The sequence below is a fragment of the Miscanthus floridulus genome, chromosome 8 (genome assembly GCF_019320115.1).
Source record: "Miscanthus floridulus cultivar M001 chromosome 8, ASM1932011v1, whole genome shotgun sequence".
In the NCBI taxonomy this organism is placed as follows: Eukaryota; Viridiplantae; Streptophyta; class Magnoliopsida; order Poales; family Poaceae; genus Miscanthus; species Miscanthus floridulus.
Genome location: NC_089587.1, coordinates 12669027 through 12688869, shown reverse-complemented (window position 1 = coordinate 12688869; position 19843 = coordinate 12669027). Strand labels below are relative to the sequence as shown.

General features: G+C 45.4%; 3 protein-coding genes across 3 annotated transcripts; 2 read left to right on the top strand and 1 right to left on the bottom strand.

Annotated features, from left to right (window-relative positions):
- The first annotated feature begins 1070 nt into the window (after positions 1-1070).
- Positions 1071-7448, top strand: LOC136471118 (DNA polymerase delta catalytic subunit-like). Its single transcript, XM_066468845.1, has 10 exons — positions 1071-1377; positions 2424-2534; positions 2630-2736; positions 2836-2995; positions 3224-3419; positions 3504-3639; positions 3740-3877; positions 4196-4273; positions 4364-4455; positions 7316-7448. The coding sequence occupies exons 1-10, from the start codon at positions 1071-1073 to the stop codon at positions 7446-7448; spliced, it is 1458 nt and encodes a 485-aa protein (XP_066324942.1).
- On the top strand, positions 6498-9661 carry LOC136471117 (sugar transport protein MST5-like). Its single transcript, XM_066468844.1, has 4 exons — positions 6498-7593; positions 7722-8044; positions 8127-8759; positions 8850-9661. Exons 1-4 carry the CDS (start codon positions 7458-7460, stop codon positions 9321-9323), a joined length of 1566 nt encoding a protein of 521 aa, XP_066324941.1. The 5' UTR covers positions 6498-7457; the 3' UTR covers positions 9324-9661.
- An 8394-nt stretch (positions 9662-18055) lies between these two features.
- Positions 18056-18832, bottom strand: LOC136471116 (uncharacterized). The gene has a single exon (XM_066468843.1). The coding sequence runs from the start codon at positions 18717-18719 to the stop codon at positions 18489-18491; it is 231 nt and encodes a 76-aa protein (XP_066324940.1). The 5' UTR covers positions 18720-18832; the 3' UTR covers positions 18056-18488.
- Between the last annotated feature and the right edge of the window lie 1011 nt (positions 18833-19843).

Here is a 19843-nt window from a genome sequence, read left to right as displayed (position 1 = left end):
CCCTTGGGCGAGACCGAGCCCGTCCCAAAGGTGTCGGGCGAGGCGGAACCGAACTCCTGTTACTCGAACAAGGGATGACATGACGCCTTTATGCGTCCAGAAGTTTTTCACGTTTGGTGGTTATCGGTTCCACCTCCTGGGGTACCCTGGTATTAGGTCCCCGACAGTGAACGTCACCACACATCGTAGAATATCACATTTATATCACATGGACATCACAAAAAGCATCATAGAACATCATATATATACTACGTCCTAAAACATCATTGTACACTACGTGAACATCACATGTATACCACGTGAACATAAAAAACATCATACAACATTATATGTACAACACCATAAAATTTTTTTAGAACATCACATGTATACTACATGAACATCACAAAAAACACCATAGAGCATGTGAACATCACATTACTTGTATACTAGATGAACATAGCATCTCATGGAATATAGAAAAATAAAACAAGTAAACATGAAAAAATTTAAGTAAGGCAAAATAGAAAGGTTAAAAGTAAAAAAACTCTATAGAAAAAATAAAGACAAAGACAAAAGAAAAAAGAACAAAAACAAAAAAGAACAAAATATAAGATTAAATTAAAATAAGACAAACAAAATAATTAATTATAGTAAAAGCAAAAAAGAAATAAAATAAATAAAAATATAAAAAATAAAATAATAATGAAAAATCACATGAAATGAAAAAATAAATCAAAAATAAAAAATAGATTGAAGAAAAGAAATAAAAAACAATAAGAAAAGAAAAGGAAAGAAAAGAAAATAAAAAAGAAATAAAAGAACCATAAAAAAGGATAATAAATAATCACATAAAACATAAAAAATGAAGCACGAAAATAAAAAAAGAGAAAGATAAACGAAAAGAAAAGAAAAAGAAAGAAATGTGAAGAATAAGGAAAAAAAAAAGAAACTACCAAACTGGGTCAGCGCTGCCAGTATGCCGCCGATTTCCCGCGCGCCGTTCCGTTCCCGCGCGACCCGATGAAGAATTTTCTTCCCTCCCCTCCCACTCCCGGTCCCACCCCCGTCCCCCAAGCCCCAATCCGGCGATGAGCTCAGGCGGGCGCGGCGGCAAGCGGCGGGGTCCCCCGCCCCCCGCTCCCTCCGGGGCGGCGGCGAAGAGGGCCAACCCCAGCCCCGGCATTGCGCAGCCTCCTCCTCCCCCGGCGGCGGCGGCCGCGGCGGCGGAGGAGGACATGATGGACGAAGACGTGTTCCTGGATGAGTCCATCCTGGCGGAGGACGAAGCGGCGCTGCTGGTGCTCCAGCGCGACGAGGCCCTCGCGTCCCGCCTCGCGCGGTGGAAGCGCCCCGCACTCCCCGCCGACCTCGCCGCCGGGTGCTCCCGCACCGTCGGTACGACCCGGTCTCCCTTTTCTCTCACGGCGCTCGCCCTCCTGATCCGGGTCTTAATGGATTCAGTGTCCCGAGATGGGTTGGTTGGGGTCTGGCAGACTGCGTGGGGACTGGGGAGTGCGTTGGGCTTTGGATTCAGTACTACTTTGGCGGATTGAGAACGATTTACTGTCATTTGGATAGGGTTCTCATATTTTTGATAGCACTGTGTTAGTTAAGTTGCCTTGATCGATCTGGAGCTCGGCAAAATTTTGTGCAGATATGTGGTTTCTCTTGGGATTTGTAGTGTTCAGTAACTTTGGATCATGGTGCTTTGGTGCAACTTTGGGCAAAAAACGAGGAATTATTCTTTTGGATTAATATGTGCGTTTGTATATCAGGTTGATTAGTGAAGTTTATTGTTTGCCATTTTTGTATCCCAGGGTAGTTGGGACAGGAAGAAAGGCACCTTTTCAGTGTTTGGTGCACTTCAAAACTGTGACTGTTTTTTCTAATTATGAGTGATGCAACTAGGGGCAATCGTTGAATCATAGATGTAAATTTCAGATTAAGGGTTAAGAGTTTTAATTTTGAAAGATGAGTACAACTCCTGCCTTCCCAGAAGTATCTCATAGACCTCTATTTTTTGTCTTGTACAATTTCATAGTCCTAGCTCAAAATTCTGATTGTATCACCTGCCAATTGAGATGGATATTATAATCAATCATGATAGAGAAGATCATAAGATCACTTCAGTTTTCCAAATGTTGGTACTTCTGAATTAATTTATGAATTGAACATATTTTCTATCAAACTTACGTTTATATTCATATACATGTTTATAAACTTTTGGTTCACTTATGAGTTATGAGCCTTAAAAGTTCAAACTCAGGACTTGCTTAACAGTCCACTTGTACATGCTCAATGCTCATTCAGATTCAATGTTTCTTGCTACTTAAATAGATAGTCACCTAATTTTGTTTTAATTTGAACTTGATGAACATATATTCAGGATATTTGACTTCATCTTACATTTGCCACTCTTCTGTTTGTATTGGATATTCTAGCTTTTCAGCAGTTGGAAATAGATTATGTTATTGGTGAGAACCACAAAGAATTGCTCCCCAACTCATCTGGTTCGGCAGCCATACTCAGGATTTTTGGTGTTACCAGAGAAGGTAATATCTTGAGTACCCTATTATCTTTCAGTAAAGAATTATCATTGTCATATGATTTTTGCTGACCTCTGATGCTACCCCTGTAACATTTGTAGGTCACAGCATATGCTGTAAGGTGCATGGATTTGAGCCATATTTCTATATTGGCTGTCCTTCAGGGATGGGTCCTGATGATATATCACGCTTTCACCAAACACTAGAGGTTTGTACTTACAATCATTACCTTGAACTGAGCTTCTAAGGAAACATAGTACTTTGGCAGTACATGGTTTCCTTATGGTTGCTTCAAACTGTACTACAGGGGAGGATGAAGGAGTCAAATAGAAGCAGCAATGTTCCAAGGTTCGTGAAGAGAGTTGAGCTTGTGCAGAAGCAGACAATTATGCATTACCAAACGCAGCAATCTCAGCCTTTCCTCAAGATAGTAGTCGCTTTGCCTACCATTGTTGCTAGCTGTCGTGGTTAGTGGCACTCTTAAGACACAATACAACTATTATTGCTAAGTCTTGTAGATTGACCCCACTATCTTTTATTTATTTAATGGATAACCTACGGAGCAATTTTATTTTTGGTTCCATGTCAATGTATTATCATGTGAATTTATGATTTTTGCTTTATTCCTCTGATCATCCAAGTTACTAGTCACTTTTTTTCTCTCTTTGCTGGCTTAAATTGTTTGCACATTATAGGTATCCTGGAAAGGGGAATAACGATTGAAGGCCTTGGCTCGAAGAGTTTCCTGACATATGAAAGCAACATTCTTTTTGCCCTTCGTTTCATGATTGATTGCAATATTGTTGGTGGCAACTGGATTGAACTTCCTGCTGGGAAATACAGGAAATTAGCCTGTGTCATGTCCTATTGTCAGCTAGAGCTAGATTGCCTGTATCCTTCTATTAATTGAATGCTTCATCTATTTACTAAACTGTGGTGTTGTTCAGTTATGTCTATTCTTAACACAACTAACAGATACTCAGATCTGGTAAGTCATGCTGCTGAAGGAGAATATTCTAAGATGGCCCCGTTTCGCATATTAAGTTTTGATATTGAATGTGCTGGTCGCAAAGGTCATTTCCGAGAACCAACTCATGATCCTGTTATTCAGGTTGAGCTCATTTTCATGTATCCGATACTTGTTACCATTTAGTTTCAATGCAGGTCTTTATGGTTATAATTTATTGATTTACTCCTTTGAATTTAAATAGATAGCTAACTTGGTTACACATCAAGGAGAAGGCCAACCTTTTGTACGGAATGTCATGACTCTTAAATCATGCTCTCCCATTGTGGGAGTCGATGTTATGTCATTTGATGCAGAGAGAGATATTCTACTTGCATGGAGGGTATGTGTTGCCTTTATCTTCTTTGAAAAACGAATTTATAGCGCATTTGTCCATGGTATTTTCTTCATTTCCCAGTATTGGTTTCATTCTCTTTACCTTTTGTATCTACATTTTGTATTTGTTTACCTTTTTACTTGCTATATGCAGTTAAACATTTGTTTTTTGCTAAAACTAAATATCATTATTCCTCAAAAGAAAAAAGAGTTAAAAACAAATACACTTATTCCGCAAAAGGAGAGAAGTTAAATACAGTTTCTTATCGTAGACAAAGGACTTGACCGAAAAATTAACTGATTCTTATTTGGAAATAATTTGCAGGATTTCATATGTGAAGTGGATCCTGATATCATAATTGGATACAATATCTGCAAATTTGACATGCCCTATCTTATTGAGGTACAATAATGTCTGTAGAGTATTCAGATTCTTTTAGGCCAACTTGACAATCATCCATATTTAGTACAATTTGATTACACACATTTGCAGAGGGCTGAGGTTCTCAAGATAGCGGAGTTTCCAATACTTGGCCGGATCAGAAATAGTCGTGTTCGTGTCCGTGATACGACCTTTTCCTCGAGGTCGCTTCTTGTACCTCTCTCCTCTATGCATTTAATATTTATTACTTTGCCTTTATCATACAATTGTCTTAGTCAATAAAATATTTGTTATATATTCTGCAGCCCCTTTATAGTCACATATTTATACTTTTTTTTTTTGGGGGGGGGGGGGGGGGGGGGGGGGGGGTAGCATATCATTGAAGAACTATGTTGCTTAGTTTTATTGCCTGCTTGCATGTGTATCTCATGTTTTCATTTTTTTGTGCTTTATTTGATTCTAGCGATACATCTATTTTTCTGATTGTGAATGAGCTGGCATACAAATCTTGCTCATTTGTCTTAAGGAGAAAAGTCGCTTATTTTTTAGATGTTATGGTACCCTATAATGAGCTGTAGTGTGTTCATATTTCATACATTGCATTCACAGTTTCTATGGTTAGTCATATTTTCTGCATCATGATATCCACTGTATTTCTGTCTTTTAGCACAAACATGGTTGAAATTTGTGATCCATACTCCATAGAGAGCTTTAGGCTCCTGGATCTACATCATGTCCAGGGTTTTCACAATCCTTAGTTATATATGGCCAACGGGCCGGCCCGGCACGGGCCCGTGCCAGCACGGCCCGATAGCCAACGGGCCGGCACGGCACGCCGTGTCTCATAGGGCCACGGGCGGGCACGGCCCTATGGGCTGATTTTTGTGCCAGGCCGGCCCGCGAAGCACGGCCAGAATCACGGGCCGTGCCAGCCCGCGACCTGTTACCCTTTGTATTCACAGAATCACAGTTTCACAAATAGATAACAGTTCACAGTTTCATAATTCATACATTCACAGTTCACCACAATACATCATCACAGTTTCTTACATTCACAAAATCAAAGTCCAAAACTTGTCCGATACAGTCACATTTTCATACATTCACAGAATCGAAGTCGAAATGTCCGATACATTCACAGATCACAGTTTCATACATTCACTGATTCACAGAATCAAAGTCCAAAGCCGACAGACAACATAAATAACCAAAATGAGTTGTTTAGTGCAATGCTGCCTCATTAAAAACCTTTCTAGGTAAAACTCACCCTTGTGAGAAACCCTAGAAAGGAAAAAAGAGTGCAGTCAGCTCATAATTAACCATTGTTCAAATGATAGACAAGTCTTTCACAGTCACACACACCCTTTCACAGTCACAGATCACACACACACACACTCAGGAGGCAAGTCTCAACCTCAGTACCTCACTAAGTACCAGGAGCACCACCAGTAGGTCCATCTTCATCAAGGTACAAGTTCTGGAATGAGTCTTCAAGTTCTTGGTTGTCAACAGCATATTGTTCCCTTTTTTCTCCTAACTCCCAGTCCTTTAAGCAGGTCAGCATCTCCACAGTCTCTGGTGACAAGCGCCGCCGCCGTTCCTCAATTATCCTACCTGTCAAACTGAAACAAGACTTCGAAGACACAATAGATACATGAACTGATAGGATATCTCTAGCCATTATAGACAGGATTGGAAAGGTTAGCTTGTGGTTACGCCACCACAGAAGTAGGTCAAAATCATCCTCATAAGAAGTGACATTGTCACTGTCTAAGTAAGCTGATAGCTCATAAACAACAGAAGTAGATGAAGATGAAGTGGCAGGGAGAGGGGAAGGACCAACAACACCTGATCCACGGCCAGAGATTCTCCCCTCCCATTGCAAAAATTGACTCGTACACATGCATATTTTACAAAACGCAGCTGCAAAAATCTAGCGTTACAAAGAGCATGTAGGAGTCCATCAACCCCCCCCCCCCCCCCCCCCCCCCCCCCCCACACACACACACACACCCAAAAAAAGCTAGGTTTTTGCATGCCCATCCTTGCGTGATGCTGATCTTAAAAAAAATCCTTATGTAATGTTTTATAAGATGCAACTGAGATTGGCGACTCAGGGTGAGCATGGGATTGATCGAGTGATTGGCTGGGCCAAACTATCGCGCGGGGAGGCAGGGTGAAAGTCAGGTGGACATTCATGAGGGGAGGGGAGGGGAGGGGAGATGAGGTGAAAGCGGGTGGACGATTGCCCTACGTAAATTTTAGTTGTAGAGATTAGCAGGCTTGAACTAGTTTCAATCCTATGATGGTTATGTGCTTTTTGTTCACTCTCTAAACCTCCTACTCCTAGGTCGCTTGGTCACCCAACGCATGGTGTTGTAAATTGAAACTCATTGATACGAGGATGCGTAAATCTTTTACGTATTCGAGAAAAGAAAACATCCAAAAACTTCTCGGGACAGTTTTGTATGAAATCGAATTTCTTTCAAGAAATTATTGTGGAATCTCGAAGTTTTTAACCGGTCAGGACTTGTTTCATTGTTTGGTTGCATACCAATTTTCTCCCAAACCATGAAAACTCCTATGGATTGATGTGCAGCCGAACAAGCCTGAGGCACTACCCACCACCCCATCTTGTATTCCAACTAGTTTTCCCTCCTTGGTTCGCAAGACTTCACTGCATTTGACAGAGGGAGCAAAGGCATTTGCCCCCGGAATGTCCGGATGACACTCTTCCTACAGCAGAACTTGGAACGCGACGACGAACAGGCTGCATGCATGCGACATGCTAAAATCGGAAAGGAGGATCTCCAGGATTAGGAGCTGCAAAGTCGTGGTTGACCTTGAAACAATGGAGACATTCTTGGGGGCGACACGAACACGACACGACTAGCACCGGAGAGAGAGCGCGCATGGCGACCAGCATGCCTCCGACGATTTAGGACAGGGCGGCAGCTTTGCCAATCGCTCACCACCATTGCCGCCGCGCCACTCGCCGAGCCCTTCCCCGGTTTAAGTGCTCACTGCTCCGGCCTTGACGCATTCTTCTTTGGCTGCGTGAAGGACCAACAGGAGGGGCTCGCTCGCCGCACCACCCCTCTCTCCCCCCGTCGAGATTGCCGCCGTTGATATATCACCGGACCGGTCTGTGACTGTCGCCAGCGACTGGTTGCTTAATTGGCCGCCGGAGCAGTGACCGGGCACAATGCCGGGAGCCGTGATCGTGCACCACCACACGAGGTACAAGACGTACCCCGGCGAGCTCACCGGCATCGTCGTCTTCTCGTGCCTCATCGCCTCCGTCGCCGGCTGCATTTTCGGCTATGACATCGGCCTCACCTGTGAGTGAGCCACCGTAGAATCAAGCTAGCTATGATCTCTTCTCCAGCTAGCAGGGGCTTGTGCCTTGCTCTGACTCTGACGTCGTACGGTTGTTGTTGTCACTGTCGCCGCCGTGGTGGTCGTGAAGCCGGGTTGACGTCGTCGGAGCCATACATGGTCAAGTTTTTCCCCTCCATCTACGAGGAGATGAAGAAGCAGGTGGTCGTCAACCAGTACTGCAAGTTCGACAGCCAGATCCTGACGCTGTTCTGCTCCTCCCTCTTCCTCTCCGCGACGGTGGCCGCCTTCTTCGCCGGCCCAATGACCCGTTCCTTCGGACGGAAGTGGACCCTGTTCTCCGCCGCGTCCGCGTACGTGGCCGGCGCGTGCATAGGCGGCGTGTCCGTGAACTTCCCGATGCTGCTCACCGGCCGGATTCTCGTCGGCGCCGGCGTCGGCATCTCCATTCAAGTGAGCAACTCGGCATCTCCGTAAACTTGTTCATGAACTAGCTGCCGCTGATGCTCGCGCGTGCGTGCGTGCGTGTTCGCAGGCGGCTCCGCTGTACATCTCCGAGATGGCGCCGGCGCAGCAGCGCGGGATGCTCAACATCATGTTCCAGCTCATGATCACTGTGGGCATCCTGACGGCGAACATGACCAACTACCTGGGGTCCAAGGTCCCGGGCGGCTGGGGCTGGCGCATCGCCGTGGCGTTCGGCGCCATCCCGGCCGCCGTCATCGCGCTGGGCGCGCTGGCCATCCCGGACACCCCGACGTCGCTCATCGAGCGCGGCGACACGGCGACGGCGCGCAAGACGCTGCTCCAGATCCGGGGCGTCGGCGACGTGCGCGAGGAGTTCGACGACCTGTCCACGGCAAGCGAGGACGCCAAGGCCGTGGAGAACCCCTGGTGGGAGCTCTTCTTCGGCGGCAAGTACAAGCCCCAGCTGACGTTCGCTCTGCTCATCCCCTTCTTCCAGCAGCTCACCGGCATCAACGTCATCATGTTCTACGCGCCGGTGCTCTTCAAGACCGTCGGGTTCAAGCAGAACGCCACTCTCGTGTCCTCGGTCATCACCGGCCTCGTCAACGTCTTCTCCACCTTCGTCGCCGTCGTCACGGCCGACAAGGTCGGCCGACGCGCGCTCTTCCTCCAAGGCGGCACGCAGATGATCATCTCCCAGGTAATCAAATATATATAGCCGCCATTAATCATCCTCCATGCATGATCGATCGAGCATCCATGATCCAAGCATGATTGTTGTTCTTGTCAGATCCTTGTGGGGACGTTCATCGGACTGCAGTTCGGCATGAGCGGGACGGGGGACATCTCGGAGCAGTACGCCATGTGCATCGTGCTGTTCGTGTGCGTGTACGTGGCAGGGTTCGCGTGGTCGTGGGGGCCAATGGGGTGGCTGATCCCCAGCGAGATCTACCCGCTGGCGGTGCGGAATGCGGCGATGAGCATCACGGCGGCCGTCAACATGTTCTTCACGGCCTTCATCGGGCAGATCTTCCTCACGCTGCTCTGCCACCTCCGCTTCGGCCTCTTCTACTTCTTCGGCGCCTGGGTGCTGCTCATGACGCTCTTCATCGCCATGCTGCTCCCGGAGACCAAGAACGTGCCCGTCGAGGAGATGGCACACGTCTGGAAGAAGCACTGGTTCTGGCGGAAGTTCGTCATCGACACCAGCAATGACGCCCGCAGCGCCGAGATGAGGAAGAGGATAGCACTAGAGATGAGCTGATCATCCGTTTTCCATTGATTGCACAATGCATGTCGATCTTTTCTTTTCTTTTCTTTGGGGTATATATAGTAGGCAGGCAAATGAAGGATATTTACGTACACAAGCGCCAAGTAAACTAAACCCAAGTTAATTACATTATACTGTACTACTCAACAGCTAGGGTGCAGAACATATATGATGAATGTTTGTTGTAGATTGATCATAATCCTAGCAGGTCTTGTAACTAGCAAGATGATCCGCGCAAATTGTAAGGATATATCTAGATTTTTTTTTCTAACATTTGAGGTTTTCTTGAGTAGCGCAGATAGTTTCGCTTATGTGTTTGAATGTAATTGTTCCCTCTCCATGCACCTCCATATATTATCATTAAGCAAAGGGTAAAGTACACTTTCCAATCCTCAACTCGCGCCGAAGTTCAATTTTCAACCTTCAACTACGAAACCGGTTAAGAAACACCCTCCAACTATCAAAACCGGATAAATTTGGTCATCGGCTGGTTTCAAAAGCGGTTTTCTATTTTCGGGAGGCGTCGAAATTTTATATTATTTTTTTGAGCATCTTAACATCCTCAAATGAAAAAACTCAAAACTATAAAGTTGTAGATCTCATTGAGAGCTACAACTTTGGTAAAAAAAAGTCTTTTCATTTAACTCCATACAAATAATATATTAGTGCTCTAATGCAGCAAGCGCTAGTAGGCGATTATTATGGTGCTGAAATTTTATATTATTTTTTCGAGCATCTTACTGTTCTCAAATGAAAAAAATTAAAACTATAAAGTTGTAGATCTCATCGAGGTCTACAATTTACATATAAAAATTATCTTCATCCGACATCGTATTGAAGGGTTTTCTATTTTTTGAAATTTGAGTCTCGTGACAAAATAATACTGTGGCGTGACGAGACTCAAATTTCAAGCGACAAAATAATACTGTGGCGTGACGAGACTCAAATTTCAAAAAATAGAAAACCCTTCAATACGATGTCGGATGAAGATAATTTTTATATGTAAATTATAGACCTCGATGAGATCTACAACTTTATAGTTTTAATTTTTTTTATTTGAGAACAGTAAGATGCTCGAAAAAATAATATAAAATTTCAGCACCATAATAATCACCTACTAGCGCTTACCGCATTAGAGCACTAATATATTATTTGTATGAAGTTAAATAAAAATACTTTTTATACCAAAGTGGTAGCTCTCAATGGGATCTACAACTTTATAGTTTTGAGTTTTTTCATTTGAGGACGTTAAGATGCTCAAAAATAATATAAAATTTCAATGCCTCCCGAAAATATAAATCTGCTTTTAAAATCAGCCGATGACCAAATTTGTCCGGTTTTGATAGTTGAAGGGTGTTTCTTAACCGGTTTCGTAATTAAAGGTTGAAAATCGAACTTCGGCGCGAGTTGAGGGTTGAAAAATGTACTTTACCCTTAAGCAAATTGTCTCCCTCTACTCTTATTTTTTCCACTCCTATCTCATGGTTGTGCAATTTCCGCCAATGAAGGTAACCTTCTTTCCTCTTGGTAAGCTACATACTCGATAAAAACCATTGTTCAACTGTCCTACAAATTGTCTAGCTTCTTGGTCCCCTTGTAAATTTAAAATTTGGATCATATTGTATCCTCTCTTGCGGATCCATAGTAGTCTCCCCAAAAAAAAACATTGCCAAAATCATCATCTTACAAAGGAAAAGTCCAACGATATCTATTGCATTCCCGCAAGCTTCTCACAAAAGGGCATTGGCGAATCCATGGATCAACTGCATGTAATACATGAAAAGTTGATATACTTTCATGATTCGATCATAAACTCGACAATAGGAACTTGTTCATAGACTAGGTCAGCAACATGAAAGCTGTTAGATTTGAGCCGTGATCCTTGGTATCGACGTGTGTTCTGTTCACCTATTTTCCCTTTTATCGATGTCAATGGTAATGTCAAACCTTTCCACTGAGGAGAAGTTGCAGAAAGAGGGACTCAGCGGGTTTAAGGCTATAATAACAGGACATGCTAGTATGGTAAGCATAGAGCACAATGGGAAAGGAGTGTCGTGGGACCCAAAGTGCATGACGCATGCAATCCAACCCATATATGTTTAGTGTGATTTTCTTGTTTTTTTATTGATAATGATTCTACAAGGACGTCCGTCCCCAAACTCATGTCTGGACGTGACCTGTGACCCTCCACTCCCATTCCGCGACCGCCCCGCTCCCCTGCACCTCCCACTCCCATCCCACGATCGCTCCGCTCCGCCCGCCTGCTCGCTGCCGCCCGTGCCGCGCCGTGCTCGGAGCCTACTAGCGCCCTAGGATGGACGCCGTGCCCGCTCGTGAGCGCTCCCTCCCTCCTCCCTTCGCGACCTCCATTGTGACCCGCACTCCCCAGCTAAAAGGTCCTTGTTTGGTTTTAGTAATTGAGTGACAACATAGGTGGACTAATTGTGTTTATGTGAGATACACAGGTGATTAGTCCACAGATACATGTGTGTGAGCAACATATGCCATGAAGGTGAAAATGGCTTGGAGATGTTGCAAAGCTCACACATGTGATGATGAAGGAGCTTAAATGCACATGAGACATGACATTGAGTCATGTGATCAAGGTGGAGAAGATCAAGACAAGACTTGGCTTGATGGGCCGATTGCAAGCGTGAAGGGCAAGTCGAAGGCTTTGGAGTGATGGACCGTGTGGCGGTGAAGCTTGAGCAAGACTTGGCGCCGATGGACGATAGCAACGGTGAAGAGCAAGTAAAGTCAAGATCAATGAACCAATATGATCATGTGATGATATGAAGTGGATCATATTATTGTTGATCGTGTTGATGCATGTGTTGCATCGACATTGGAGGAGATGGAATGGAATGCGCAAGGCAAAGGTATAACCTAGGGCATTTTATTTCACCGGTCATAGGTGTGTAGAGAAGTTTATGACCGGATTTAGGATAGATGGCCGTACTATCAAGAGGGGCAAACTTGTTTGCATATCGGTCATCTAGTGTCACTCGAGTGATCTAACTTTGCATCATCGCTAGGATCGAGTGGCGTGGCAAGTTGAGTGGCTAACATCCTTTGGGAAATGATTATGAAAAGCTAACACACATACACATGGTGGTGTACACTTGGTGGTGTTGGCACATTTACAAAGAAAGTGGTGTTTGCAGGGTTGAGATGGGTTTGGGTGGCGCTTTCGGGAAAATGGAATGCCTATTTTCTATTGCGCAAGATGCAAATTTTTGTGGTTGGCTCATTGGAGCAAGGGTGAAGAAGTTAGAAGTGAAAACGAGTTGATCGCGAAGACGCTGGCGTCGGTCAACTGACCGAACGCTGGGTCTAAAAGCACCGGACGCTGGCTGCATGCGTCCGGTCGAGCTGGTCGGTCTGCATAGTACCGAGGGTATTGCACCGGACGCTGGTCTGTGTCCGGTCAAGGTGGACCGGACGCGTCCGGTCGAAGAAATACGCCTCGGGAAGCTTACTGGAAATGACCGGACGCCGAGGATTCTGCGTCCGGTCAGTTGAAGCTGCTGCGTCCGGTCAGGTCAAGTGACCCTTGGGGCTATAAATAGAAGTGGCCTTCGGCCATGGCTGGTGTTGAGCACCTTGGGGGACTTTGTGTCCATGCTTGAGAGTGCTTGGGAGCCCTCCATCTCACACATACTTGATAGTGACCATTCGATTGTGTGAGTGAGCGATTCTAGTGCGATTGCATCGTGAGGTTGCATCGAGTGGCACTAGGTGATCGAGTTGCAAGCCAGTGGTGCTTGTTACTCTTGGAGGTTGTCACCTCCTAGACGGCTTGGTGGTGGTCTCTGTCGAAACGCGCAAGAAGCTTGTGCAGCGCTCCGAAGAAGTGCTTGTGAGGGGCATTGTGCTCGCCCCGTAGGAGCCGCGAAGAGCAACTCTAGTAAAGCGTGTCATTGAGCTACACTCACTCAAGGGGTAGGTTCTTGCGGTGCCCGACGTGCGGGCTTAGCGGGTGATGCTAATTAGCCGTCGAACCACCAAGTGAGCGGTCGACACAACGGGGACTAGCGTGTTGGCAAACACGTGAACCTCGGGAGAAAAATTATCGTGTCAACCTTGTTCTTCCCGTTGGTTTGCATCCCCATTACACAAGCTTGCAATTACTTTTATACATATTAAGCTTGTATAGTTGCTCTTGTAATTAGATAGCTTGTGTAGCTTGCTAATTACCTTCTTGCTTGTGTAGCATAGAAGTAGCTCCCTTACGTGGCTAATTTGGTTTTAGTAACCTTGTTAGTCACATTGCTTAGTTTGTGTAGCTAAGTATTTGCGCTCTCTAATTAGGCATTGGTTGCCTTGTTATTGAGCATTGCTAGTGAGCATCGTTAGCTTTGTGTTTTTGCTTACTAGCATGTGTAGGAGCTTTCTTATTGCTTAAAGTACTAGTGGCATAGGTTTGTATAATCTTGCTCTTAGAATTGTTTAGGAGAGCTCTAACTAGCCCGGCACCTTGGTTGCATATTTGTTATCTTTGCAAGGTGCTAGTGAACATATATAGTGGGGTATAGTCTTGGCTAGACCGATAGTTTTAATTCCGCATTTGTATCGGTTAGCCGACGCGATTGAGTTTTAGAAAAGACTATTCACCCCCCTCTAGTCCGCCATCTCGACCCTTCACCAGCAACCAGGCTCCCGCTCCCCCCACCGGAGACGAGGACGACGGCGGCGGCACCGACGAGGTAGGTTGTTCCTCCTTTGGATCTGAGCCCTCCTCCTCCTCTGGATCTGATCCCTCCTCCTCCTCTGGATATGAGGGACGTGGCGGTGGCTAGGGTTCCGGCGACCTCTGTGGTCCTATTCTCTCCTCCCTCCAGCGAGCTCGAAGGTGATGGGGGCTAGAGCAGCCTGCACCTTGAACCCATCCCCTTGGTGTTTTGTACGCCTTTTTTGCTATTTTCCCGTGTTGCAAAGGGGATTTTTGGACGTTGCAATAGATGATTTTCGTATGTTGCAATAGGTGATTTCATGTGTTGCAGAACGCCTTTTTTGCTGTTTCCCCGTGTTGCAAGGGGGATTTTTGGACGTTGCAATAGATGATTTTCGTATGTTGCAATAGGTGATTTCATATGTTGCAGAAAGGGAGTTATAATGTTAGGATTGTTGCAATAGGGGATCTTAATTGTTGAAATTACCTTTTCCAAATGTTGCAGCATTAAAAGGTGATTTTTTAGATGTTTCCATTTCCATGTTTCATGGTTGATTTTTACGACGTTGTAGTACTACTGTTTCAGATGTTGCAATACAAAATTTTCAATGTTGCATTACATAATTTCCTATGTTGCAGTACATTTTTTTTTATGTTGCACTACATAGTTTTGCGATGTTGCAGTATTTATATCTCGATGTTGCACTACATAGTTACATATTTTTTACGATTTTTGCACTTGAAAGTGTTTCGTTCTCTTGGGACAGGGGGCAGTGGAGTAACGGGGTGCGGCGAGGAACGGGGACAGGGGCGCTGTGGGGAACGGGGCGCGGTGGGGGACAGGGGGCGCGACACGGATGGTGGCGCGGTGGGGGAACGGGCCACGCACGAACAGCGGGGGAACGGGCCGTCGCGATGGGCGTCGGCGTGGGCGAACGCTCCTCTGGATTGGTTCGCTCGTTTCGAATCGTTACGATACTTTGGTCTGTATGGGACGGTTCCTGGGAGGTTAGTCAAACGGCCCCAAGGGGCGTCTGGACGCGAACTCACGTCGGGCATCCGGACGCTACGAGCGTCGTTTTTTTATTATCATGATTATCGATTGGTTTATTGCTTTGCCATTACAAAAGCTAGCTGTAATTATGATTGAATTCTACACTAAGCCATTATCTCTTTCGCTAATAGTTATATTTGTATTGGATTTTTATTTATTTTGTTTTATATCTTTGATAAATCTAAATCATTATAATTTGGACAATAAAGGTGAATATGACGGTTTGAGCTCTCGAGAGTAGAGATGATTTTTTTTTTATAAAAACTTTACTTACATAAATACACTAGTATTACTTAGGTGTATTAATTTGGTGCATTCTTTCTCTAATAGTTGTTATATCTTTTGCTAACATGTCTTATATCCTGAGAGTAAAAGAGTAATAAAAGGTGTATTACATTATTAGGACCGGAGGGTGAATAGCTGCCCAAAAAGAGGGGCTGGGCCCTGGGGGCATATCTAAAAAAAAAAAAAAAGCGGCCAGCCAGCCAGGGGTATGTGAATGTGCCAAAAGATTCTCGACCTTGATGTAGCAACCGAAAACACTCTGCCAATGGCGTACCTTGTAAGGCCACGTCCAATTTTATCAGATGTCTCCGAAGAGACCCGTGAGACAAGCAAAAATCTGCAGCTCGGCTTATAAGCTGGTGTTTGCTTTGTTCGCTAGCCGGTTTGGTACTAATTGCGGAGTCCGTCGCTACGTTCGTTATTCTCCGCGGGCCGCAACGACGCCCCGCCGCGTGGGCTGGATCCTTTAGCGCGGCCTAGCTAACACAGGAAACAACGAAGTGGGCTTCATGTTTCCCTTGGGGAGATTGCATAACCTTTTGTGACCTGTCGTCTTTGTTTGGAGCCTTGGATGCATTGTCGAAGTGTATAATTTAGCAGGTCTACCAGTGGTGTACAGATTCACTCAAAATAACATGTATATATGTATTTCTTCTCATGAAAATAGCAATAAATTATAGTTCTATATAAATTTCAACAAGTATGGTAATCACGGTGCTCTATTACTCTATAGAAACGTGTATATGTCTTCATTTAAGTTTTTTCTGGCTCAGATGAAAAGTCACATTTCCATTTTTCTTTATTTCATTGTTTATAGAAACTAAGGTGTGGACTATTTAGTATAATCTAAGTTGTGTTTATTTCTAAATATAGTCATATGTGGACACACTTCTACGGATACAAAGACCCGAGGCTAGATATTTACAATCTCTCCTCCTCCTTCACTCATTTTCTAAATGAATATCTAATGTCCTTTGTTCACTTTCCCTTTTCTCCTCTTTTCTAAATATTTCAAAATCTCTTTCTTCCACTTTCTCCTTTTGATCCCCCCCCCCCCCCCCCCACACACACACACACATAACTAGGACAATCTTAAAGAAACTAAGCGATCAACCTATTTTTCTTAAAGAATGAAGGTGGGTTGAAACTATAAAGTAAGAAGAACATCTAATCTTTCTTCTTTCGTAGATAGACTGTTAATAAGACTGAGGTCAGGGGCGGAGCATACAAATTTCAACAAGTATGGCAATCACACATGCTCTATTTCTCTATAAAAACGTGTATAGGTTTTATCGGCCACGAATGAAAAATCACATTTCCATTTCCACTTATTTCATTGTTTAGAAATTAAGGTGTGGACTATTTAGTTTAATCTAAGTTGTGTGCTTTTCTAAATAAATATAGTTATATGTGGACACACTTCGACGGATGCAAAAAGCCTGTTCGGCTGGGCTTATACGATCGTATATGATCGTGGATTATAAACTGAAACAATATTTTTCTTTCACATCAAACCAGCCAGCAATACTTCCGGTTTATAATCCACGATCGTTTCAGCCGAAACGAACGGGCTGAAAGATCCGGGGCTAAATATTTACAATCTCATCCTCTTCCACTCATTTTAAAGGCTAGATATTTACAATCTCATCCTCTTCCACTCATTTTTAAATATTTAATGTCCTCTGTTCACTTTTCCTTTCCTCCCCTTTTCTAAATATTTCAGAATCTCTTTCTTCCACCTTTTTATATTTTTCCTACAGAAATGTTATACAACACACATGTGTTTTAGCAAGAAAAAACACATGAATTTTTTGCACAAAGAAACACACGCGGCAGCGCGCTTTCGCTTTCTGCGCCTCGACTGTCGTCGTGTGGGCAGCGCAGCACCAGCAGCGCACGCGGCACGCGACGGTGGCAACACCAAGTGGAACCAACCCCTCTATACATGACGCGACACCAGCAGTGCACCAGCAGCACCTCTGTATTTTATCCTTCCATAGAAAAAAATTTGTTTTATGTGATATGTGATTTGTGATATGCGAATCTCTGATCTTGTGATTGTCTTAAGGTAGAAGAAGGCTAGAGGTAGAAGAATGATGGAAGCTGTTGGATCTTAATCTTATGGTGCAAAAAAAATTTATGTGTTGAAATCATATAAAACACATGGTTGTATAGTAGACAAACTCTTTTTCCCCACATAACTAGGACAACCTTAAAGAAACTAAGCAATCAAACTATTTTTAAAAAAATGGAGGTGGGTTGAAACTATAAAGTAAGAAGAAACATTCAATCTTTCTTCTTTTCTAGATGTACAGATAACACTGAGGTCAGGGGGCAGAGCTATAATCATGGCTATGAGTGCGACCACACCCACATGAAAATTAAAAAAACAGTAGAAATAACTAAATTTTTGCCAATTTATATCCTCCTATTATATACCCTTGCACCTATCCTCGTAGATTTCCTGTAGCTCCGCCTATGCCCCCTGACTGAGGTAAGCATCAGTTCGAGGAAAAATTCAGGTAAAAAGGCACCTTTCCAATCTTGACTTAGAACGAGCAACTTTTCCCCTAAAATCTGAAAGGTCTTATTTAGTTGCACTCCAATCTAAACCAATCCATATAATTTTCCAATCCAATACATGTGGATCAGGTGGATTGAAGTGTATCTAAATAATCCCCAAGAGAAATTAGACGTGTTGGATGGAACAAGTGATTGACGACACACACAAAAAACGTTGGGAATAAGTTAAATTTCACACGCAGCTGCACGCGTTCTTACATTACAGATCTTGCACACTACACACACAAGAAGCTCAGTTATAGCCTGTAGGCTACACTACAGCTTACAACCGACCGACGCGATTAAGAGCAGTCGATCGAGCAAACAGCAAAAAAAAGTGGTGCAAGAACTCAAGAAGAGAAGGAAGCAGCAGTTTACTACTAGTACAATACTACTATGGCACAGGTACAGCAGTACTAGTAGTGGTATAGGCGTATAGCCGTATAGGTACAATCCGTGCGTCCAGCGGCCGGATCGCCAGAAACACAGGCGGCAGAGATCGAAGCGAACGCCGCCGCCGCCGCCGCCACGAGACCTCGGTGAGGACTAAGGACTGATGACATGTAGACATGTAGTATCCCTCACTTCACTTGGGTCCCCAGAGCAGCAGGTGCATCACCTTGGCCGTCTTGCCGTGGCCGTGGACGTGGTCCTCTCGCCCGCGCCACCCCGCCGGCTCCCTCCCGGCCGCCGACCCCGACGCCACCGACACGCCGGCGCGCGGCAGCCGCAGCTGCTCCGCGGCGTCGCACGCCAGCGCCCGCAGCGTGGCGAGCTCCGGCCACCTGCTGGTGGTGCTCTCGCGCCCGCTGCTCATGGCCGCTGCTGCTGCGCCGTAGCACTAGCACGCACGCCTCTACTACCTCTCTCGGGCACCTCTTGTGTTGTTGTTGCCGAACCACATGCCGTTAGCACCTAGACACCGAGCCGGTCGGTTATATAAGCGGCTCTCCAAGCTAGACGCCGAGACGTGACGTGTCCTCCAGTGGACAGCAGCACAGGTGAGGTGAGTGAAGAGATAAGAAGCGACGATAAATATCGTGTACGTGGCGTCATTGACGAGAGGATCATCGAGTGGCCGGGAATCTCTGGTTGACGTGCGCGGTCGTGCGTGCCCGCGATCTTTTCCCGCGGTCCGGTTCGTCCGTCCGGCCTCGGTGGCGTCACGGCGCGGACGCCGCCGTCTCGAAAGCTCCGTTGTGTACGTACTCCATGCGCGTGCGGTGGCGTCTGCTCGGAGGTCAGTCAGGCCGCGCGTCCGGATCAGACGAGCCATCGGCCATCGCGCGGCGTTTTTTCCACGAGCCGCGGGTCCACCGGTCGATCGCCAAGTTGGGGAGTGCCAGGCCTGCCGGCCGCGTGGGGCTGTGGGCGCGGCCGGTTCGCCGGCGGGTGGTCGCGATCCGAGACAGGGAGGGATCGGTGGTCATTCATGTGCGTGGGGCTCGCTGGCGAAAGGGAGGGTTCGAGACTGCTCCGGAGTTTGGAAGGAAGGAGGAGAGGTGGCTGGGCGCGATCTGTGCATACTTGTCGCCGTGATACAGAAAAATCTGGCCAGCCGTGGTCCAAAAAAAGAGGACGATCTCAATCCAGCTTGTAAAAAAAAAAATCATAAGCCTCGACTTTTGCCGACGGTACGTAATTCTAGGGAGTACTAAGCATTCGCTATTTGCTCGTTCGCCCGATCGCTGTGACGAAAAATACTAGAGAAAATCTGTGAGATTGGCGGACGTACAATATTTTGCAAATTTCAAGATTATTTTTGCGAGAAGTTTAGTGCCCCCATGCTTTTCGTCTCGGAATGAGGACCTGGACCATGGCTAGGCTGAGCTGACCGAGCTCGGCAAACTTGTGGCCAGGTAGCCTTCAAGTGCTGCTATGGCTACAATAAAAGCTATATACTTTCTTTCTTTTTAACTACTTTTCCACGTCATGCTATGT

What these genes read in the sequence shown, in the direction of transcription:
- LOC136471118 (XM_066468845.1), top strand. Translation starts at nt 1,071, where the DNA reads ATGAGCTCAGGCGGGCGCGGCGGCAAGCGGCGGGGTCCCCCGCCCCCC. An exon ending in CTCATGATCCTGTTATTCAG is followed by an intron (nt 3,640 to 3,739) that starts GTTGAGCTCATT and finishes GAATTTAAATAG; the next exon opens with ATAGCTAACTTGGTTACACA. An exon ending in ATATTCTACTTGCATGGAGG is followed by an intron (nt 3,878 to 4,195) that starts GTATGTGTTGCC and finishes AATAATTTGCAG; the next exon opens with GATTTCATATGTGAAGTGGA.
- LOC136471117 (XM_066468844.1), top strand. Translation starts at nt 7,458, where the DNA reads ATGCCGGGAGCCGTGATCGTGCACCACCACACGAGGTACAAGACGTAC. An exon ending in CTATGACATCGGCCTCACCT is followed by an intron (nt 7,594 to 7,721) that starts GTGAGTGAGCCA and finishes GTGGTCGTGAAG; the next exon opens with CCGGGTTGACGTCGTCGGAG. An exon ending in CGCAGATGATCATCTCCCAG is followed by an intron (nt 8,760 to 8,849) that starts GTAATCAAATAT and finishes TGTTCTTGTCAG; the next exon opens with ATCCTTGTGGGGACGTTCAT.
- LOC136471116 (XM_066468843.1), bottom strand. Translation starts at nt 18,719, where the DNA reads ATGAGCAGCGGGCGCGAGAGCACCACCAGCAGGTGGCCGGAGCTCGCC.